This window comes from Salmo salar, chromosome ssa17 (assembly GCF_905237065.1).
Source record: "Salmo salar chromosome ssa17, Ssal_v3.1, whole genome shotgun sequence".
NCBI classification, from domain to species: domain Eukaryota; kingdom Metazoa; phylum Chordata; class Actinopteri; order Salmoniformes; family Salmonidae; genus Salmo; species Salmo salar.
In genome coordinates this window covers 69,657,885-69,682,731 of record NC_059458.1, presented here as the reverse complement: position 1 = coordinate 69,682,731, position 24,847 = coordinate 69,657,885, and the positions used below count along the sequence as shown (strand labels likewise).

Sequence of the window (24,847 nt, the reverse complement as noted above, 5' to 3'; positions counted from 1 at the left end):
TTTCTGAGTTCACATAAGTTCTTGTGCCTGACGCCTCATGTCCACCAGATACATCAAACTCTTTGCATTTCAGCGGAAGTTGTTCATTTTTAAAGGAGCAGTCTGCAACTCTACGTTGGGGGTACGTTCTGTGTACTGCATGCCTTCAATATTTTCAACTCGTGCGTTGCTTTACCGTGAGGTGGTACAAACAGAAGTACACATAGACTCCAACTAGCTTTTAGCCAGTTGAAAAGCAAAGCACATGTGCGTCAAGTACAGAAAATTTGGGCTAGACATCCAGCAAAACAAAACGCAGTAGCACCTGAGGGACATCAGGTATGATTTGTGGTTCAGCTCTGTTGCGGCATATCACATAACTTCGTCCACAGGCTCAATTGCTACTCCATAGGTTAAATAGAGAGAGAGAGAGCCAGCTGGTGGACAAGATTACATATGGGCAATAATTCCATGGTAACAGAATTACGCCGAGACTCCGATTTTTTACTTTAAAATGTATACCAAACAAAACATTGATTTCAAAGTTTAACAAACCATACAACTCTATGTACAAGGACTAGTTTTTACAATTTCCACTGAGAATTTGACAAAACACATTTACTGGAAGAAATGTTTGGTAACAGAATAATACTTTTTTATGTTCTGTGTAAATTGTTCAGTCGTCATTGCGCAGAGTTGGTTTGTTAAACTTTGAAATCCATGCTTTTTGTTTGGCATACTACATTCTAAAGTGAAAAGTCAGAGTCTCAGGGTATATCAGTTACATGGAATTACCCATATCCCGCAATGACAAGGCAAATCAAAAGATCCTTCGCAAAATAGGTTAGTAGTTGTACACGCCCTTCTTCCATAGCCTTGCCTTGAGTTGGACAGCAGGCCCAATCACAATTATCCTCGTACGAACCATCTTGATCTTGCGAGTTTACATTCTGTTTTGCTATCCCTGTAGTAAGCTCACGAGATCAAGATGGTTTGTACAAGGCTATACTACAATAGGCTTTCTGAGGCACAATGGGTTAACGGGACCCATCTGCATTTCATCAATCAATTAAATGTGCTGGTTAACTAATGACCATTAGCTACAATAACAGATGTTGCCCATCTGTAAGTGAAGGGGACAATAGCCCCATTGAATTAAAAGACAATTGAATCATTTGAGAACAAAGATGATTGAAAACAAAACACAAGAGTGGTAGTGATTCAAAATTATTACCTTCTTTATTGGATACCAGTGTTTACCTCTTATTTGGATGCAATGATTTTCTTGGCATAGTCCAGGTGGCACATAAAACACATTTCAGTCCTTAATTTTGACTTCCTGTATTCGAACATGCTCAGGCAGGGTACTCTCGCCAAAAACAGCATTGAGCTGACGTAAGGTGATTGACACAAGGGTTGAATATACATTAACAGCTTAATAATGTAAAAACCTCACTGCTTTTTTTCCTTTCCAAAGTATTTTTCAAAAACAAATTCAAGGCAAGGCAAAACAAAGAAAACACATTTATATATTTTGTCCAAATGAACCTGGTAATGGCATACACTAAAAACACATCTAAATATACGTAGGAAAGATTCAGAAGTACCACTGTGCAGAAGTCCTCGTTAACTAGATGTCATCTTATTCATGACACAGTAAGTAGGATTCGCTCACACACACTGTGTAGCTGAGAACGTCACATTGTGTTTGCATTACGTCACAATTCAACCCCAGAGTAGGCTAATATAGACTGGGTACCAGTATTTTTAGCTAACATTCCACTCCTTGCCACTTCTGTCATTTGGAAAATGACTGGTACCCATACTAAGGCTAAAAGGGATTGCCAGCAAAACCGATATTGAGGTACAATTTGCGCTATTTCTTTTTGGGCATAATCAACCCAATATGGCGCTTCACAAAATAATGGACAGAATGAGTTTGAAAGTCAAAACCCCAAAACACATACAGAGTCACAGTCATGCTTACTGCAAATGACACAGTAAAATATTTCTCATTCACAATACTGGGCAGAGGAACCAGACGGTGAGATAACACTTTATTTGGATAACATGTCAACTAACTATCTACTAAGCCTTATCCTAGCCCTAACCTTTACCCTAACCTTAGCAATCTGTTGCTTCTCAACAGATAGTTTGTTGATAGTAAGACCATCTACAGATGGACTATCCAGACTATCCAAATAAAGTGGGCCCGAAGGTGCAAATACGTGGCATCAATTTAATCGCATTGGTTTTTAAAAATGATCAACAGTTCAATTCCTGGTTGGAAGAGAGCACAAGTTTGCATCAGGACTGGCAATGAAGAGACTTTAAACAGGTTTGGTTTATCATTAACTGACTTGGTCCAACAACAACCAGCTCAATCTAAGACTCTGGACTTGTTTCCTTAGTCACATGGTTTTCATATAGAGGTCAAAGGGGTCAATATTCCCGATGTAGTGCACCCTATAGGTGATGGTCATAAGTAATACACTACATAGGGATTAGGGTGCCATTTCAGATGCACCCTTGAAATACTTCAAACATTCAAATGGCTCAAATAATTCATGCTACTGTATTACCACCTCCCTCCATCCTCCTCTCTACTGTAGTACTATATTATTCTATGATATCGCAGTGTCCCATTGCGATTGTGGAAATCAGTTTCAAAAGGGGGACAAGGGAAAATGTCATTCTAAAGATAGCATACAGTAATGTCTAGCATTTCCATTTGCCTTGGTGAATTCTGAAGGCACAAAAATATTTTATTATACAGTAGATATGAGGAATATAATTCACATGATTTGTTCTGTGCCTGTAGGTTAGCCCAAACGTTGTTTAAATGTTGTTTCAGTGTTGGTGCTAGACTCCATGCATGATCCATGCGCACTTAGATTGGCCCATGACATGATATGGTACTGGTCACATTTGCACAACCAAAATATAAATGACAGTAACAACATTTAAACGTATCATTCCAAAATTCATGACAGGAGTTCATGTAAAACCAAAAGGGCTGGCTCTTACACTGTCTCAACTGTTGGGTGATGATGACAGAAGGACAGAAGAACTAGCACCTACTACACATCATATGTTCATTCCCTTGTATGTGTACACGGATCAGGGTTGGAGTCAATTCCATTTCAATTGGAATATCAGTTTACTTCCTGAATTGACTGAGTTGAAATGGAATTGATCCCAACCCTGTTATGAATGACAGAAAAAAACCACCTAGAAATAAATGCAGGACAGCAAAGTTCAGGTCACTGCCCAGACATTCAGACGCACACTGATGATGGCGATGACCATGGTGATGAAGAAGAGTATGAATGTTCAAGTTCAATGTGAGCAGGTGTCCCGCACCTGAACAGAAACATGCAGTGTTGTCATCACTCAGTCAAGACACTTTTTAACAGCCCCTACAGAATGAAAGCTATGGTAGCTCCCAGTCTCTTGTCAATGGAGTGTGTTTGTAAGTGGACCATACCAATAAGCACTCGTAGCGTGAACGGGGGGTGAACCTTCAAGGCCACAACCTCTTGATGAAGATACACAGATGAGGTCATGATTTGTAAAGCTCACATCTTTTTCTCTGCAGTGGAGTTTTGTGAAAAGATTTAAATACATACTCAGCTCTCAATCGTAACATAACTAAATCAACGTAGAACATCAACCTATATAAAATGAAAAACATGTATCATTAAAGTCATGATTAACAAATATAAATTAACATACGGATATATCAAACACTGCAATGTTCTTGGCTTCCCTTTTGGCTGTAAAATGGAACATTCTAGGAGCTCGATATCGTGCTTCACTCTCCTTTTCTATTGGATCCTACTTTGAACCTCAATGCTGATTGGTTGCTTAAGATGTCCATCAAGGGTTTTTGTTCAAGACAAAAAAATAACAAACTCCTTCGAACGAGCAAGGTACCAAGACATCTTTCATTCTCCCTTTTAGTCCGCTCTCATACAAGCCTAGTACCAGGACATCTTGGTTCCTCCTTTCCTTTTTCCGTCCGTGTTTCAAGTCTTTCAGTCTGTTCTCTTAAGACTTGTATGAAAACCTCTTGGTTAGGATTGTTCCTTCTGTCTCTGTTTAACAAAGACACAGTGGGGGCATTGGGCCCAGCTCCTCCCTATGTCACATTGAGTAGTCAACATATAAAGAATCCTCCAGCCCCAGCTGAGAGTTAGCAGACCTCCTCTCTGCACACACGCACGCACACACACGCACACAAACACACACGCACGCACACAAACACACACATAGTTAGAGTGGATGGAGGACAGGATAGAGAGAGAGGGTGTGTGGGGGCTTTCTCGGCTGGGTGGGTAACCATGGGTTACATTCTCATGCTAATGGTGGAGAAAGAGGTGAAGGTTTGCGGGTGGTTTGCTGGGGACGATCGCAGGGGGCTGGTGGGTTGTAAGCGAAAGGAAGGGAAGGTTTATTAGGGGAGGGTCCCTTGGTTCCTTGAGTGTTATATAGCCCCTTCCCGAGGTGGGCAGTGTCCCACCCTCATACGCAGTGTGCCGCTCTTATGCAACTGCCAGAGCTGGACAAACTCCTCAGGCATGGCGTGGAACCCGCTGAACGGCAGCACGTTATCGTAGTAGTGGTGGCTGACGGGCTGCTCGTCGAGCCCAACGCTGAACGGCCAGAAGCCGTAGGCCGTCACCTCCTCACACAGCCCCAGCGCCAGGCTGACCAGGAAGAGGCCTGTGGACAGGCGCTTGGCATGCACTCCGCGACCCTTCCAGAACTTTCCCACGGTCCTGAGAAACTCGGGGTTGGCAAACAGCATGGTGAGGTTGGACGAGGTGTCGGTAAGGGCGTAGTGTGCCCGCAGGGAGGGGTCGGTGCCCGGCTTCATGGAGAAGGCTGGCATGTAAATGTAGCTGGAGCCGTAGGCCTTCATGCTCTCCACAAAGCTTTTCCGCGACCAAAGAAGGTTCTGGAACCTGAGTAGGGAGAGAGAGAGAGAGAGAGAGAGATGAGAATGTGTGAGTACCATAGAAATAGAACCTATCGAATGGACAGCCCCAGTCAACTTTCCATGACGGTGGACCGGAGGTCATAATGGTGTACCCATGAGTGTACAGCTGTCACGTCCTGGCCAGTATAAGGTTAATTGTTTTGTAGTTTGGTCAGGACGTGGCAGAGGGTATTTGTTTTATGTTGTTCGGGGTGGTGTGTTTGTGTAAAGGGTGTTTGATTTAGTATTTCCGGGTTTTTGGTTGATGGTCTATGTGTTTGTATTCTATGGTTAGTCTGGTGTGTGTGTTTCTATGTTTGGTTAATTGGGGTTGGGACTCTCAGTTGAAGGCAGGTGTTGTCTATCTGCCTTTGATTGAGAGTCCCATATATTAGGGTGTGTTTGTGTGTGTGATTTGTGGGTGATTGTTCTGTGTTGAGCCTATGCTTTGCAGACTGTTTGTTAGTTGTTCGTTTTTCGGTTTTGTTATTTTGTATGTTCATTTTTGAAGATAATTAAAAATCAAGATGAGCATTCACGTACCTGCTGCGTTTTGGTCCTCATTCACCGACGACAACCGTGACAACAGCTAAAGCTACAATATGTATGTTTTTGGTAGACCTGATCAAATTCACATAGAAATGTGTTATAGATCTGTAATTCTCATTGAAAGCAAGTCTAAGAAGCGGTACATCAGCTCTATGTGTCCAATTTCTATGCTTTCCTTTCTTAAGTTTAGTTTTTGCGTCATTTTCTTTTCGTTTAGTGCACCAGCTTCAAACAGCTGAAAAAACAATATTTTTGGTAATTTAAATTATATTTATTTCACATTGGTTTAGATGGTACAATGATTCTCTACACAATGCCTTGTTTTGTCACAAACCGAAATTAGGCTAAATATTTGAATTTTTGCCACCAGGAAATGGTGGAGCGATATCTGCATTGCTATGGTCAGAGGGGGCTTTCCCTGTTGTAGTCATTATATTTCTATGGTGACTACCACTTGCTGTTTATCCATGCTAATGTTGCCTTCGGAAATCTAAACTCTATGCCAGTAGAGCCACGTGGATGTACACACACACACACACACACACACACACACACACACACACACACACACACACACACACACACACACACACACACACACACACACACAGACACAGAGGGTGATTCTTTTGGTAAATCTATTTGATCTGGTCATGCATTCCAGGCTAAATCTACTGTGGATGTGGTGTGAAATGGGTTCTGGAAATATCTATAGAGTCCAGATAGAACTGGCGTCCTCATTCCATGGGTATTTATGGACTATGGTATTATGGATATGTGCTCTCAGGATATGTCATACTGTATGTGTTGTACATAATCTAGATGGTTTATAGGTGTGGGTGTAGTTGCTTGTGGAGGTGGGGATTCAATTGTACTGCATTGCATTTCGAATCAACCCAAATGTAAACAATATACAGTACAGCCTACCTGCCCTCACCGTGATTGAGCTTCAAAATATCAACAAAATGTCTTGAGGACAGGAGTGAGGTTGTGCCAACATCCAATGATAATGTCACGAGACGTCAATCTTTAAATGCACAGAGATGAGATGATGGGAAGCAGCAGGGGGGGTGTTGGCAACAACGTGGTTCAGAAATAGACAGAAGAAACGCATTGCTGAAAACAGAAATGAATTTCAGCCTCAACTGTGTCAGTATGGGGTCTTCTTCCTGTTTTGCCTGTATACACTACATATGCAGCACAGAGTAGCATTCTAAACAGACACAAAGAGGCTCTGTTCAAACACACACACACAAACTTGTTCTTCTCTCCTTTTGGGGACCTAAAATGTATGTCCTTGTGTATGTCCAGATGTACTATCCTTGTGGGGACCATTTGGGGATTTCAGGTCCCCACAATGATAAAAGAACAAGATCACACACACACGTTTTGTCTCCGGATCACGGCTCCTCTATAAAAACACCAGTCTGGAGGAGGGAAGCTGCTGCTAGGACAAGACAACAGACAAAGCTCTTAGAACTTAACATCTGGAACTGACAGTACACATCATGAGAGGGAGAAAGAAAGGGAGAGAACACAGAGAGGGAGAGAAGACAGAGGCCTTGGTAGGAGAGAAAGCAGTAGAAAAAGAGAGAGGGAGAGAGAGAGAACTGGAGAGGAGAGATAGCAGGAGAAAATAAGAGAGTGAGAGAGAGATAGGGCGGGGAGAGAGTGGGAAACAGAGTAGTAGAGAGAAAGGATGGAGAGAAAGAGGGAGAGGACTGAAAAGGAGAGGACTTGGATGCTGTCCCACACACCCATACATTTCACAGTTAACAGCCGTTTTGAAAGGAAAGGAGTGTACCTCTTCTCAATGATGCTGGGGTTGGCTGTCACTAGGTTAGTTCTGGTCCCCACATCCTCAACATACTCCCTAGACAGTGGTGGAAGGTTGCACCTAGATACGAAAAACACAAGTACACATGTGCATTAATATACTGATAGTGATTTACAGTGACCATAAATCATTCACTATTTGACAACTTGGTCAGGATTGCAGATAGTGGTTCTTCATGTTTTGCTTTCAGAATGGAACTAGCTTTTAGCTTTTTGTCTTGCCTTTTCTTAGACATTTAATGTTAACACATTTTGACACTAAAGTTATAACAAAATTCTAACTTAGAAAATAGTTTTTCGTTTTTTTATCTGCTTTGAATGAACACAATATTTCTCTAGTGAAAACATCCAGTCAGGCAGCCAGTGAGCCTATAGGCTTTTGATGGAGTTGGAGCTCCAAATTAATTATATTATTTTAGTCTTGCCTTCCCCAGGTTCAAGTCTGGTTTAAGCCTGGTTTAAGCCAGCCAGGCATGCCTGAGATGGGTGGGACAACAGTGATCCAAGCTAGAACTAGTCTAGTCAACTAAATCAAACACTCTGTTGTTTGTCCTCAAGGCTACAGAGCCAAAATGATTCACTACTTGACTTCATCTGCCCCCTTCAAAACCCAGACACTTCTTATGACACTTCTCTCCTCTCTTACCACTCTCTCTCTCTCTCTCTCTCTCTCTCTCTCTCTAGCAGATATGACAACACCTGTTCTCATTTAGTCTGATGGCTGATGTTCTTTGGCTGCTCTTTCTGGCCCCGGCGAGCGCGGGACGGCCAAATCATATTTGGACGGGCACTGGAGCGGACAGCCCCTCTCTTACCGCATGACAAAGTCAGCCTGGTCAATGTCCTTCCCACAGCCGCTGTGCTTCAGGACCCCTCCATTGCCCACCACCGAACACTTTTTGAGGGGATGCTGAAGAGGTGTCTCCTGGTAAACGAGAGGGAAGTGAGTGTCATGAAGTGAGTAAACATACACGCGTACACACGCACACACACACACACACACACACACACACACACACACACACACACACACACACACACACACACACACACACACACACACACACACACACACACACACACACACACACACACACACACACACACACACACACATCCTGAAGTGGACTGGCCTGAAACTTTTGTGAACAGTCAAAGACAATGGTAAAGACAAGTCAAATGAGGTGAGAGGGATAGATAGGGCTGTTGCGGCGACCATATTACCACCACGCCGGCAGTCACGAGTCATTAAGGCAGTCAAATTCCACGTGACTGTTTAGTCATGGTAATTGGGCTTCTCCAAGCTCTGATGCTGCTGATGGTCATTAGCAGCATACCAAACTTGCTAACTGCCTGGTACTCAGCACTCTATTGTCCCTCTAATCACTCTGACATCAAATGTAATCAAAAATCGAATCAAACACTTCATGAGAGTCCGTCATTGTAAATAAGAATTTGTTCTTAACTGACGTGCCTAGTTAAATAAAGGTTAAATAAAAAGTCCATGAGCTCATGTTGCACAACATTTACATTTACATTTACATTTAAGTCATTTAGCAGACGCTCTTATCCAGAGCGACTTACAAATTGGTGCATTCACCTTATAATATCCAGTGGAACAACCACTTACAATAGTGCATCTAAATCTTTTAAGGGGGGGTGAGAAAACAGAGTGATGGCCTCTATTAAAAAGAGGAGGATCCCATCCACTTTCTATAGGCTAGGTCTACTATATTTATTTCTCAACTTTCCTAATATTAAGCACATTGCTTCTCTTTACAACAGGAAGCCTCCCGAGTGGCGCAGAGGTCTAAGGCACTGGTGCTTGAGGCATCACTACAGACCCGTGATCGATCCCGGGCTGTGTCACAGCCAGCCCAGCATCGTTAGGGGAGGGTTTGGCCGGCCGGGATGTACTTGTTCCATCGCGCTCTAGCAACTCCTTGTGGCGGGCAGGGCGCATGCACGTTGACTTCGGTCGCCAGTTGGACGGTGTTTCCTCTGACACATTGGTGCGGCTGGCTTCTGGGTTAAGTGAGCAGTGTGTCAAGAAGCAGTGCAGCTTGGCAGGGTCATGTTTCGGAGCACGCATGGCTCTCGACCTTCGCCTCTTCCAAGTCCATACGGGAGTTGCAGCAATGGGACATCGCGAAAAAGGGGTTAAAAAGTACCCCAAAAAATGGTATAGCCTACCTGGCTGGCAGGAGTATAGCCTACTGAAACAGAAGTATAGCCTACTGAAACAGGAGTATAGCCTACCTGGCTGGCATGAAAATGACCATGGGAAAAGTGTCCTCCATTTGCTATTTAAGTGCATAGATGACATGTATTTTTCCCCTGCCCCTGTTTGGAGACAGGTGCATGATAATGGTCCATTCTAAATCAAAACAAATTTCACACATATATTTAGTATATGTAAAGACAAGATTAAATCAGGAATAGTCTGATGGGTGACAATATTAGCCTATCACTTGTGAATTATATATAATCACTTGTAAATGATGCCCAGCATAAGAAACAAACTTTTTGTAAAAACAAGTGATCATAGTCGCACACCTCATGTAGCCTAGCACTTAGGCCTATATGTTTGTATCACAACTAAAGTGGCCAAATAACTTCGTAAAATTAAGCACATTAATCCGCTTTACAAGGGGTGTAGAGCCTAACTGGCATACATAAGCAGCGGTTTCAAGTTTGGGGAAGATAATTTTCACCATAAAAATACACCTTTATAATAAAAGAATGACATGCATAATTGCATTTGCGGGCACTTTTGATAATGGTGTTTTCCGCTAATGGAACTTTCATGCTAACAGCCTACTGCCATGTGCGAATTGCTGCGCTTTTTATGTGAAGAAATAGCCTAATAGTTTATCAACATTTAAAGCTAAACGTTCTGATCTGTTGCGTCAACCACATTGCGTAAAAAAGTTTTTTTGATGCTAGTGGTTGTATTAATTTGGGATCTATAGCATCTCACAACTGTCCCAGACTATGTTTGGAATATTTATTTATCGCACAGAATAGGTCAACTTTTGTACTATGAGGGATAGTAGATTGACATAGGCAAATGCTTTTGCTGTTCGTTAGGCCTACTCATCTTGTTGGCAGACGAAAAGTAAATGTGAACAGTTCTTCCAATATCTTCAATATGCACCTCGGAAATGGATAAGGACTCGGGCAATTGCGTCCCAGATGTTTCTGTCTTCACTTGTAACCTGTGAGAAACACCCGATCACGTGATGGAGAGCAACGTGAGTTAGAGGTGCTTTGGAGCACGCAGCACTCAGGGAGAAGGGCACAACGCAGAACTCAGGGAGAAGGGCACAACGCAGCACTCAGGGAGAAGGGCACAACGCGGCACTCCGTGCCAAGAGCACAACAGCCACTGGCCGCAAAAGGCATGGACTTTTTTAGGGTGCATTCTGACCACACAAAGGGGATGCCGCTGTGAAATTTGAGGCATTATTAAGTGCTTGTCAAATTGTGGATGAGAGACTGATAAAGTGTGTACAGCCTGAGCAAAAAAACATGCCTTTCAAGTAGCATCATGCAGCCTTACAATGTATTAAAAATTCAAAATCAAAACATATAGCCCAACGTTCGTAGAACAAGTTACATTAATAACTCTAAATTAAGCATATAGGAGTACCTATTTCTATGTTAACCGCTCAACACAGAATAGTGCACACTCAAATCGTTGGGAGAAAATATCCTTTCTACTTTAATCAGCTTTGTTCAATTGTATTCTTCATACTATAAATAATATAAAATAATGCCACGGAATTTTAAGCAAATCTTGTCTGCTAAATTAACTAGTGTAGCCCACAGCCATTTGGCATAGCCAGATCAAGACCTAACATAAGGACAACTCAGAGTATGCTATTCTGTTCTTCTGAAATAGTCTACATTTTCTTCATTTAATGCTTCTTGAGACCTGTCTAAATTAAATAATGGATTTATTGTGAATGAAAAAGTCAAGGGGTCTGAATACTTTCCGAATGTACTGTAAATGTTGACTACTTTCCTAAAAAAGTATAAAGCAATAAATGTCTGCTCACAGTTTGCTACAGACGGACAGCAAACATTAAGTGGACAGAGGACATTCACTTATTTTCCATTGCTATAATATTTTGACCAGCTCTTACGTTAAGTTAAATTTGGATGCATGTAAAGTAAATAAACAAATGCACTTTATACATTTGTGGAACATTCTTATCAGAATTTAGAACGTACTAGGAATGTGAACTAAAAGTCCTGGAAAAGTTCCCAGACGGCTAGCTGGGTACTCTCTTTTCAACCTCCATTACAGGCCGACCAGTGTTGGCCAGTGAATGGAGTGTCTGTGGGCGCCTCTTGAGGCAAATCCTTTCTATTCGTTTGGCCTGTTGCTGTGAGTCTGCGCCCTGCTTGAGCCGGTGCCAGTGATGAACGGAGAGTCCTGAGAGAAACAAATGCTCTCATTATTCCCTTTGGAGTGGAGGACTAGACCCCCTCATCCTCCTACTCCTCTATTCACCCCCCCACCTCTGTGTTCCCCCCAGGGTGTCTGGTGAACCATGAAAGGGGCTGAGCCAGCTAAAAGGAGAACAATGGCCAGCTCACAGTTCTGGGAACATATCCCTCCATATCATTGTAACACATGTGATCCAAACATTAGTTATCTATATATCTCACTGAGAGAAGTATTATGAGATGAGAGTAGGGCTAGCACAAGCCAAAACACAGGCCAAAACACGGACCAAAGCACGGGCCAAAACACGGGCCAAAACACAGGCCAAAACACAGGCCTAAACACAGACCAACACACGGGCAAAAACACGGACCAACGCACGGGCCAAAACACAGGCCTAAACACGGACCAACTCACGGACCAACACACGGACCAAAGCACGGGCCAAAACACGGACCAACGCACGGGCCAAAACACGGACCAACACACGGACCAACTCACGGACCAAAGCACGGGCCAAAACACAGGCCTAAACACGGACCAACGCACGGACCAACGCACGGACCATCTCACGGACCAAAGCACGGGCCAAAACACAGGCCTAAACACGGACCAACACACGGACCAACTCACGGGCCAAAGCACGGGCCAAAACACAGGCCTAAACACGGACCAACGCACGGACCAACACACGGACCAACACACGGACCATCACACGGACCATCTCACGGACCAACGCACGGACCATCGCACGGACCAACGCACGGACCAACACACGGACCAACACACGGACCAACTCACGGACCATCTCACGGACCAACGCACGGACCAACGCACGGACCAACACACGGACCAACACACGGACCAACACACGGACCATCTCACGGACCAACGCACGGACCATCGCACGGACCAACGCACGGACCAACACACGGACCAACACACGGACCAACACACGGACCAACACCCAGACCAACGCACGGACCAACGCACGGACCAACTCACGGACCAACGCACGGACCAACGCACGGGCCAACACACGGACCATCTCACGGACCAACACACGGGCCAACACACGGACCATCTCACGGACCAACACACGGGCCAACACACGGAACATCTCACGGACCAACACACGGGCCATCTCACGGGCCAACACACGGACCAACACACGGACCAACTCACTGACCAACACACGGACCATCTCACGGGCCAACACACGGACCATCTCACGGACCAACTCACGGACCAACACACGGACCATCTCACGGACCAACGCACGGACCAACGCACGGGCCAACACACGGACCATCTCACGGACCAACACACGGGCCAACACACGGACCATCTCACGGACCAACACACGGGCCAACACACGGAACATCTCACGGACCAACACACGGGCCATCTCACGGGCCAACACACGGACCAACACACGGACCAACTCACTGACCAACTCACGGGCCATCTCACGGACCATCTCACGGGCCAACACACGGACCATCTCACGGACCAACTCACGGACCAACACACGGACCATCTCACGGACCAACGCACGGACCAACGCACGGACCAACGCACGGACCAACGCACGGACCAACACACGGACCATCTCACGGACCAACACACGGACCATCTCACGGACCAACGCACGGACCAACGCACGGACCAACTCACGGACCAACACACGGACCATCTCACGGACCAACACACGGACCAACACACGGACCATCTCACGGACCAACACACGGACCATCTCACGGACCAACTCACGGACCAACACACGGACCATCTCACGGACCAACTCACGGACCATCTCACGGACCAACACACGGACCAACACACGGACCAACTCACGGACCAACTCACGGACCAACTCACGGACCAACTCACGGACCAACACACGGGCCATCTCACGGGCCAACACACGGACCAACACACGGACCAACTCACGGACCAACACACGGACCATGTCACGGGCCAACACACGGGCCAACTCACGGACCATCTCACGGGCCAACACACGGACCATCTCACGGGCTAACACACGGACCATCTCACGGGCCAAAACATAGATCAACACACAGACATACACACAGACATACACACAGACATACACAGACCAAAACGTTTTTTTTAAACCAGGCTATACTTAAAAAAACAAAAACATTTTTAACCAGACAAATGAGAGGAGGAGAAAGAGGATGAGAGATGATGAGCACTACTGACAAGGGCAGAAGCAATCACAGCCTAAAAGCCCTTTCTATGTGATCAAAGCTAACAAAGCTTCTCCATTAATCAGCCAACTCCTAAATGACACATTCCTCCAATGGACGGCGATGCCAACCGATGCCAACGCTTCACTGCGTGGTCAGAAGGGCTCTGTTTTGCTGTGCCCATGAGCTTGGTGGCACTGCCAGTTCTGGTCAGGCATGGCTCGCTCTCTATGCTCAGACCTGCAATTAGTGCTCTGACTGATAACTCTGCTCTGATAACATTCATGCACAGGGAAAAAGTAGGCAAATAGTGTATGAATACTTGAGTGTGTGTGTGTGTGTGTGTGTGTGAGTGAGTTGGTTGGCAGAGTGTTTGCAACGCCAGGGTTGTGGGGTCGATTCCCACGGGGGGCCAGTACATAAAAAAATTAATATAAAAAAAATGCATGAAATAAAATGTATGAAATGTATGAATTGTATGCATTCACTACTGTAAGTCGCTCTGGATAAGAGTGTCTGCTAAATAACTCAAATGTAAATGTAAAAATGTGAGTATGTGAGTGTGTGCCTCTTCCCTGCTTCAGGCTCTATTTTTGTCAGGCAGTGGTTATACAGTACTGTCTAGAGCTGTCCTTGTGTATAATGTGTGTGTGGGTGAGTAGCCACTGGTGGTTAGGACGTGGGAGGATAGAGTACACAAACACACACTTGACACACACTCACTCACATGCTCTGCAAACACAGCACACAGATCTCACAGGACGCACACACGCGCGCACACAGTGACACGCACACACGCTCTCTGGATCCCTCTCTCTCCACGTGAAGTCAAGAGGATTGTTGTAACGTCCACGCCTCAGTCATAAACAGGTAGATTAGATGGTGTCAAGGCAACCTTTACTAGTAGGGAGACTGACACACACCCACACCCAATAAAAGGTGATTTACCTCAGTAACACGGCAGTGAGGCTCAGCTAGGTGCATCTCCTCTGTCTGAATAAGGACAGTGAGGTGTGAAACCAGAACTATCTCAGGGCAGCAACATCTATACCCTGAACTTTAGAATAACATACCCACTGGCCAGAAACTGGTCACATCAACGTTGTTTCCACGTCATTTCAACGACAACAAAAATGATCTGATGACGTTCAATAAACATGGGGGAAATGATTGGATTTGCAAAAAGACATCACAGTAAGGAAATGTCACCTTTTTCTTCACCCAACTTATATTTGTTTTTCAGAGAGGAGTCACAGACACAAAGATAACCCCGACCCATCCCCCCTCAGTCCCCATTTACCAGCCCACATCCTGCCTCCTCGTCCGGAAACCATGTTTCCCACTCCGCCTAGCCCCTCTCCCCACCTCCCCGACCCGAAGAAAGCATGGCTCCCACCCCTTCTCATCCCACCTAGCAACCGAGGTTGCTTACCAGTCCCCCCTCCTGCCCACCCATCCCCTGAGTCTCCCCTTACATTCCTCCCAATCCCCCACAACGACCAGAGACCCCAGCCCCCGTACCACCAACTTTTAGCCTAAATCAAATGACATGTTTGTTGATTTCACATTGAATTCACGTTAGTTTACATCTCAACCAGATGTGTATGAAAACTAGATGTTGAATGACGTTCGTGTCCAGTGGGGAGCCATGGAGAAAGAGATAAATGACTGATCACCATGACCCCAAATAGGGAATCAGCAGAGCTCAATCAGGAGTGTGTGGGGGAGATAAAGAGAGAAACATAAGGAGTGGGGGTAGTGAGAGAGAGAGAGTGAGAGAGAGAGAGAGAGAGAGAGAGAGAGAGAGAGAGAGAGAGAGAGGAGGAGAGAGAGTGGGGGTTGAGGAAGAGAAGGGGAGATGGAGAACATTAGGGTGTGAGAGACAAAGAGAGAGATTTTTTTTTAAAGATGGCAGATCTGAGCGAATGAGAGAGGAGTGGGAGCAAGAGAGGGATAGAGCGAGGAGAAAGAGAATGCAAGTAACTCTGACTGTAACCCTCTGACTGTATCCTTTTTAGGGTACTGAAAACAATGTAGAAGGAATTCAAAACATCTTCACAGTGTAGCCTATATGGTAACATTTGTAACACAATATGTAACCAATTAAGGAACTTTGTGTTTGATTTGATTCCCTACTTCCTCTCCTCTTCTGTTTGTGGACTTGGTGTAGCGAACCATGACCTTATGGCACAAATTACACACATACTTCACCTCCCCCATCTCCGACACACTGTCTAAACACGCCACTTTTACACTTTTATAAAAAAAAGGTGCTATCTAGAACCTAAAGGGTTATTCGTCTGTCCCCATAGGAGAAACCTTTGAAGAACCCTTTTTGGTTCCATTTGAGTAGAACCCTTTGTGTTCCAGGTAGAACTCTTTTGGGTTCCATGTAGAACCCTTTCCGCAGATGGTTCTACGTGGAACCCGAAAGGGTTCTGCCTGGAACAAAATAGGGTTCTCCTATGGGGACTTCTGAAGAACCCTTTTGGAACTCTTTTCTCTAAGAGTGTAGCATTGAGTCACATGAATGTACACTATGTATATGTGTAATGAATGAATATCCTAGGCTGTAGATTGTTGCTTTTCTGGAAATGTCTTTTTGGTTATGTAGCTAAAATACTGCCGTTTCTCTCTCTCTCCCTCTGCAGTAGAATTGTTTTCTCCCTATTCCTCCTCATCTTCTCCCACTCAGCACACACACATACAATCACACAAGACACACACCACTCACACATCCAGACACTCACCTTAACCTACACACACACACACACACACACACACACACACACACACACACACACACACACACACACACACACACACACACACACACACACACACACACACACACACACACACACACACACACACACACACACACCTAAACCCCCCTCTACAGATACACACACACTGTCCCTACCTAGAATAACAACAACAGTTGTCTTGTCACACTAGTGTTTTCTCAGGTCTAGGTAGTAGTGGGCGAGCAGGACACACATCAACAGTCCTGGGAGCTGGGACTCACAGTAGCTTTTTCCATCTCTCCTTGAAACCATTAACACCTGCAACGTGGGGGTTCATACTGCATGTTCTGCTCTGAGTAACAAGGGATGGTCTGATGTTAGTAACCAGAGAGACAGATACAAATGAAAGAGAACGGGTCCAACATTTATTTCATTATTACTCTCAATGTTCTGCTTAGAACACACACACACACACACACACACACACACACACACACACACACACACACACACACACACACACACACACACACACACACACACACACACACACACCTACCTATACAGACTAATGGATATAGCTGATGAGTGCCACAATTTGACAACCCATCTGTGTTTTTCCCCACATTTTGAGGACTGAATATCTCCGGTTATCTGATCCAATCTCCAATGAGGGTTTTCACATACTCCTTTATGTCCTCTCTGTCATGATAAAGTGGGATCCATCTCAAATCCCACAGCTTGCATTCAGGGTGTCATATTCCCATGTTCCCCGGGGCTCGTGACCTATGATAAATCATTTCCCAACAGCACAATCTGTTCCCTTCTTTAGTCTCTAGGTGGAGGACGCATCTTTAAGTTCCCTATACTCTTCTGAGTAATTTAGGGGGTATCTCAATCATCTAAAATAGATTCCTCTACCGTGTCTCCTCTCCTTCAACTAAACAGATTTTCACCTCTCGACTCTTTTCAGACCAGTGCAGACTGAAGGAGAGGAGACAAGGAGAGGAAACCACAGACTATTGACATTCCCCCTTGATTTACTGGTTTACTGTTACACTAGGTTGATGACCTTGAACAAGGCCTGCGTGTCTATGTACGCTGATGACTAAACACACGTCGGCTGTGACAGTAAAATAACTGACACCCATAGAGCTCCAGTCAGTTTTACAAAGGGTTAACTAGCGATAGGCTGGTGATCAATATCTCAACAACTAAAAGCATAGTTTTTCTGACACATCACTCGCTCAACCCTAAACCTCATCTAGATCTATTTTTGAAAAAAATGTGTCAATTGAGCAAGTTGAGGAGACTAAACTGCTGGGTGTAAGCCTCGATAGCAAGCTGTCATGGTCAAAGCATATACACTCAATGGTTGTTAAAATGAGAAGAGGTCTGTCGGTGATACGGCGTGGCACTGCTTTCTTGATATCTCAGTCGACCAGACAGGTCCTACAGGCCCTAGTTTTGTCGCATCTGGACACATTTTTATTTATTTATTTTTATTTAACCTTTATTTAACTAGGCAAGTCAAATAAGAACAAATTGTTATTTACAATGACGGCCTACCAAGAGGGAAAAGGCCTGCTGCGGTGACTACTGCCCAGTTATGTGGTCATGTGCGGCGAAGAGCGACATAAGTAAATTGCAGTTGGTTCAGAACAAAGCAGCACGTATCGCACATAGATGTACACGGAGAGTAACATGCATGTCAGTCTCTCCTGGCTCAGAGTTGAGGAGAGATTGACTACATCACTATTGGTCTTTGCGTGAGGTATTGATGTGTTGAAGGTACAGAACTGTCTGTTCCATCAGTTGGCACACAGTTCGAACACTCATCGGTACAACACAAGACATGCAATCTGAGGTCTCTTCACAAACCCCAGGTCCAGAACAGAGGCTGGGAAACATAGTATTAAATATAGACACGACTACATGAAACTCTCTGCCACCCCAGGTAACTCAAGCTAGCAATAAAACCCTATAAAAGAACACCTTACGGAACAACGAGGAGTGTGAAGAGACACAGCCATTTTTATATATTTTGTAATGTATTATGTATTGTATTTTGTAGGAACGGCTTATAGGGCACTAGCCATCTCCTGTTTCTGATGCGTGAGGCAGAGGCAGGAGATGATGTAGTTGCCACGCTCACTGTCTTCAAACTCCCTGTCATAAATGAGCCAAGGCGCAGTGTGCTTGTAATTCCACATCTTTAATGGAAGTGTAACCTTTCACAAAAACCAGGTAAACAGAAATCAAACGTGACGCAACTGTGGCGCACACAAACACTCACAGAAAATAATAATTACCCACAAACACAGGTGGGAAAACGGCTGCCTAAGTATGATCCCCAATCAGAGACAACGATAAACAGCTGCCTCTGATTGGGAACCATACTAGGCCAACAAAGAAATAGAAACATAGATATGCCCACCCAAGTCACACCCTGACCTAACCAAATAGAGAATAAAAAAGGCTCTCTAAGGTCAGGGCGTGACAGTAGTGTTATGTAGTATTATGTAGTGTTATGTAGTGTTATGTAGTATTATGTAGTATTATGTATATTATGTTATCATATTATGCATTTTATTTGCTGTGTTTTGTTTGGACCCAAGGATGAGTTATTTATTTAATGTATTTATTGTGACTTGCAGGTCTGATGTGGCCCATGAGCCAGGACTTTCAGACCACAATGTGGAGGATAGCTAGGCCATAAATAAAGGCTGAGGATAACTCCCTTCTGAAATGTATGGTGTGTGGTCATAAAGGGTTTACTTTTAATTATGATTCATTTTATTTATTAGGATCCCCAAATAAAAAGTCTAAATAAATAAACAAAATACAATAAATAATAATAATAGGGGATCCTAATATATAAATAAATAATAATTAAAAGTAAACCCTTTATGGCCACATACTATACATGTCATAAGGCCTTTAGTTATGGCCTAGTTCTCCTCAGCCTTCAGTTATGATCTAGTTCTCCTCAGCCTTAAGTTATAGCCTAGTTGTCCTCAGCCTTCAGTTATGGCCTAGTTCTCCTCAGCCTTAAGTTATAGCCTAGTTCTCCTCAGCCTTCAGTTATGATCTAGTTCTCCTCAGCCTTAAGTTATAGCCTAGTTGTCCTCAGCCTTCAGTTATGGCCTAGTTGTCCTCAGCCTTCAGTTATGGCCTAGTTGTCCTCAGCCTTCAGTTATGGCCTAGTTGTCCTCAGCCTTCAGTTATGGCCTAGTTCTCCTCAGCCTTCAGTTATGGCCTAGTTGTCCTCAGCCTTCAGTTATGGCCTAGTTGTCCTCAGCCTTCAGTTATGGCCTTGTTGTCCTCAGCCTTCAGTTATGGCCTAGTTCTCCTCAGCCTTCAGTTATAGCCTAGTTGTCCTCAGCCTTCAGTTATGGCCTAGTTGTCCTCAGCCTTCAGTTATGGCCTAGTTGTCCTCAGCCTTCAGTTATGGCCTAGTTGTCCTCAGCCTTCAGTTATGGCCTTGTTGTCCTCAGCCTTCAGTTATGGCCTTGTTGTCCTCAGCCTTCAGTTATGGCCTAGTTCTCCTCAGCCTTCAGTTATAGCCTAGTTGTCCTCAGCCTTCAGTTATGGCCTAGTTCTCCTCAGCCTTAAGTTATAGCCTAGTTCTCCTCAGCCTTCAGTTATGATCTAGTTCTCCTCAGCCTTAAGTTATAGCCTAGTTGTCCTCAGCCTTCAGTTATGGCCTAGTTGTCCTCAGCCTTCAGTTATGGCCTAGTTGTCCTCAGCCTTCAGTTATGGCCTAGTTGTCCTCAGCCTTCAGTTATGGCCTAGTTCTCCTCAGCCTTCAGTTATGGCCTAGTTGTCCTCAGCCTTCAGTTATGGCCTAGTTGTCCTCAGCCTTCAGTTATGGCCTTGTTGTCCTCAGCCTTCAGTTATGGCCTAGTTCTCCTCAGCCTTCAGTTATAGCCTAGTTGTCCTCAGCCTTCAGTTATGGCCTAGTTGTCCTCAGCCTTCAGTTATGGCCTAGTTGTCCTCAGCCTTCAGTTATGGCCTAGTTGTCCTCAGCCTTCAGTTATGGCCTAGTTGTCCTCAGCCTTCAGTTATGGCCTTGTTGTCCTCAGCCTTCAGTTATGGCCTTGTTGTCCTCAGCCTTCAGTTATGGCCTAGTTCTCCTCAGCCTTCAGTTATAGCCTAGTTGTCCTCAGCCTTCAGTTATGGCCTAGTTGTCCTCAGCCTTCAGTTATGGCCTAGTTCTCCTCAGCCTTCAGTTATGGTCTAGTTGGGTTATTGGGTAAGCATTAGAATAAGCCGCCTCAACATTTGCAGCCATAGGTGGTAATATCTCTGTAGGAGCTGATCTGTCATCAGTATTGTGAAAAAATTCTAATGTTAAGGAAAGATTTGAATGGAGATAGCTGATCCGAGAGCAGCGCTCCCTTTATTTAGATCTTATCAGTATCGATCGACACATGCTCCAACGACGCCCTTAGCGACCGTTCTCTCTGAGTGGTGTTTTAGGAAACGCATGTTACATCTTCGGCCGTTGTAGGAAAGACGCATCGTTAAAACACTCGTAAGCCATCGCTATCGGGAAGCCGGGGCCTTTTCAGTTGTGCTGAAATGTAGGTAAGGTGACAGACATTACTAACACTGATCTGAATAAAAGGCATTGAAAGTCACATGGATTTCTCAGGACTAGAAGCACTCCAAACAGGAAGATGGGAAAGTAAATGCTAGTGGTTAAAGTCTCAACACTTAGCAGATATAGGTGATCTCCTGGTTGGACACTAACTGGAACAAGCTGACTGTCATGTTGAATGTTGCATTCTAAACACCTGTGTTTAAGATGAGAACAATGCCTAATGATTTGAAACACTGACAGTTAGGTTATCAACGTGTCACATGTTTTATGGTTAGACTCATTTCTCAGTTCAAAGTGTCTGTTGCTCACTTAGTGTTTTAATGAGATGGAAATAATGTTGTTATCTTGGAGACCTGCGTAAAAGGTGATAGCGTGGGGATTTCACAGTTGAGCGTGGGTGAAAGGGAAGGTGGTGAGAAGCTGATTAAGTTGTTAAAAGAGTGTTGACCATTAGCACAGACTATGGTTGCTGTGTTTTCATTGGGGTCAGGGGGTTTGGAGTTCAATTCCACACATTCTCTACACTACCGTCAGTGACCATGCAAGTGTGGTCACAGACACAAACACATACAAACACACACACACAAATATATTGTGTTTTTAGGTGTGTTAGAGTTGGGCTGGAACAAATGCCTGTACACTGCTGGCCTCCAGGACCAGAGTAGAGGCCTACCTGCACAAAGAGAGAGTAGGTCTCATTGTTGACTGTGTGTGAGTGGTAAAACTCTCCGTCGTACCACAGGACCTTCCCCATAGGTGAATTCTGCTTGGTCACCGCAAACATTCTCCTTGGGTCACAGCACTCTGAAAGCAGCTTCCTGTAACGAGAGAGGGAGTAGGATGACGATGTAGCTCGACACTGATCTCATGTCAGTTTAGGGTGTCATCACTTATGTGTGAGTTTAGGATTTGGGGAGGGTAAGCTGATCCTAGATCTGTGGTAAATATGGGAAACCTTTACCCCTGAGCTATAAATAGACAGTCAGAATGAGAAGAGAATTTGTCATTGAGTGACACTCAGTGTATAAATTGAGACGGTCTCTTGATCTGAATTATGGTTACCAGTCCAGGACTCTGGGCCACATGTAATTTGAGCATTGTCTATTGATTAAATAAAACACTCACTGCAGAGTGGGCACTGTCAACTATAATTCAGATCATGAGACAACTCAACTGTCTCAATTGATACAGTGTCCAAGTGTCATGCATGCTCTTTTAACACAATGACACATTCATACATGCTTCATAAATCCTGCCTGCATCGACAGTAGGCCTACTGTGGGGAAGCCTGAGTAGTGTAAATGCATTTGGAATCAATTAGGAGTCGGTGCAGATATGATAAAAATATCATCTTCAGTCCAACTGTGGGCGTCAATTGGCGAATTTGAAGCGTGGAAGTGTGGAAATAGCAAATGGATAAAGGCTGGTTGTTGATGGTTACTTTGTCCTAGATTCAGCACCACCAGTACAGTTGCATTTCTGTCGTTTCCATGGACACACACAGCTTCGGCTGCGAGACAACCTTTTCAACTCCAAACGTGCTGAACCATAGAGATCCTATTAAATTATTCTAATTCCCTCTTGCACCATCATAAATCGCGTCTCTGTGCTTTTCCGTGCAGGTGCCACGGTCTGGCCATTTCCCTAATCTCCTTTCCTCAGTGCATTACCCTACTACTCCCGTCATATTCTCGTGAGAATGCGACTAGATACAACAAATGGGCCTACCATACCGTGTGCCCTGGAGATTCAGCTTGATAGTGATAGCTTTTCTTTTCACCATTTGCATTCCTCTTTTTCCATTTAATAAACATTATTATTATAATTAGCCTATGTATTGTCTTGTTATGTGCGTAAATAGACTGTAGGAGATGTTATGTTACTTGGACACAATCATGTAAAAATGTTTTGCTATATTGTAGAATATTAATATTGCTATGAATTATTTATGAGGGCCAAATCGCATAGGCCTAATGTTGTGAGATGAGTGAAAACCAACCTGAACAGATCGATTTCCGTCTGGTTCCTCTGCCATACTTGTCCCTGCCGCAGCACTTCATCAACTATCTCCTTGTCGCTCCGGAGTCTGTACACTGGGAAAATGTAGAGCCAGCATAACACGAGCACACACAGAACGGCCCACACCGACAGCTTGCTCCGGTGGCATCTCACCAACATCGTTACAGCTTGTGGTTCACGAATCACAACCGGCCTACTCAAACAAATCTAGTATGGTGAAAAAAACGCAAGCTGGCCCTCTCCGTTAGCTATGTATGATAGGTTTTATGGAGATGGCATCCTTTCTCATCCAGGCTCGGAGTCTCAATGGAAATGCGCGTTTGTATTCTTCCTGCTAATGCAAGCATCGAATTCCTTAGTTTAGCTCCCAAACTGCCGGTTTTGTTATAAACGCTTGGTCATGTTTTGCAGCATGAAGGGATCCGCTATCCATGCACCATCTCGGCCGCGGTAAGCTAGCGGGCTTTGCTCTCTGCAGCGGCGGGTTGCTGGAATCCACCACACTCGTCTTGGTGCATCACTGACCCCGCAAGCATCACCTAGATGTCCGCCGCTCTCTCCCTACACAACAGCGGTCTTGTGTGAAATCCCTGCCCGGTTCCCTAGAGCCACATCGCCCTTTGTGGTCACTTATTTTGGTACATCCAACCCGAATGGACCATGCTACCCCTTTCTCATCTCCTCTCTCCTTGTCCTGCTGGATCTTCTTGGAAACCTTGCAAGTGTACTGGGCAAAATCCAGTGAATCTCTTTCTTTCTCTCCCCCTCTGTAACTACCATAGTTCTACATCCCTCCAACCTAGACTCAGGAGTAGACGTCACATAGTAAACGTAAATCCAGGACACCCCAGGAAACAGTGGGTTACATTTCTTATGGTGCCTATAGAAAGTCTACACACCCTTGACTTTTTCAAAAACAATTGTGAACCTCATCTGCACAAAACATCTTTGTTCAATTGTTCAATCAGCAATCAAACCTTATTCATGCATAAGAGAGGTCATTTCTGAGTTGCTGTTTGCAAGAATGGACCAAGGACAAGGACAAAGGAGAGGAAGTGGGGCCCATAGAGGAAGATAGTTCAGCTCTCAGGTCAAAAGGGAAAATAAAGCCTTTTGTTTCTGGATATTCATGCTCTTGAGTGACATTCTTTCTGTATGGGACCTCTTTGGTACAATAATTTTAGGAAAAAATAATACAACCCATGCTGTACTAATATGTTTACTTGCCTTTTATGGTGCATACTATAATTATAGTATCAACAAATGTGTCACACCCTGGCCAATATAAGTTGTTATTTTCTATGGTAGAGTGGTCAGGGCGGGACAAGGGGTGTTTTTGTGTTTGTTCTATGTCTTCTATTTCTATGTTGGATTTCTAGTTTGTCTATTTCTAGGTTGGGGTTTATTGGGTTGACCTTCAATTGGAGGCAGCTGTTCCTCGTTGCCTCTAATTGGAGGTCA

At 44.5% G+C, this 24,847-nt stretch overlaps 1 protein-coding gene across 1 annotated transcript; it reads right to left on the bottom strand.

Annotated features, from left to right (window-relative positions):
* Positions 1-1,199: 1,199 nt before the first annotated feature.
* LOC106609639 (alpha-N-acetylneuraminide alpha-2,8-sialyltransferase) lies at positions 1,200-24,272 on the bottom strand. The gene is made up of 5 exons (XM_014208602.2): positions 23,367-24,272; positions 22,041-22,185; positions 8,161-8,270; positions 7,314-7,406; positions 1,200-4,946 (listed from the first exon to the last, which is right to left on the bottom strand). The coding sequence occupies exons 1-5, from the start codon at positions 23,543-23,545 to the stop codon at positions 4,466-4,468; spliced, it is 1,008 nt and encodes a 335-aa protein (XP_014064077.1). The 5' UTR covers positions 23,546-24,272; the 3' UTR covers positions 1,200-4,465.
* Between the last annotated feature and the right edge of the window lie 575 nt (positions 24,273-24,847).

Coding starts and splice junctions, on each gene's coding strand:
- LOC106609639 (XM_014208602.2), bottom strand. CDS start 23,545: ATGTTGGTGAGATGCCACCGGAGCAAGCTGTCGGTGTGGGCCGTTCTG. Junction 8,271..22,040: donor CCTACTCTCTCTTTGTGCAG/GTAGGCCTCTAC, acceptor CTCGTTTACCAG/GAGACACCTCTTCAGCATCC. Junction 7,407..8,160: donor CAGGCTGACTTTGTCATGCG/GTAAGAGAGGGG, acceptor TTTCGTATCTAG/GTGCAACCTTCCACCACTGT.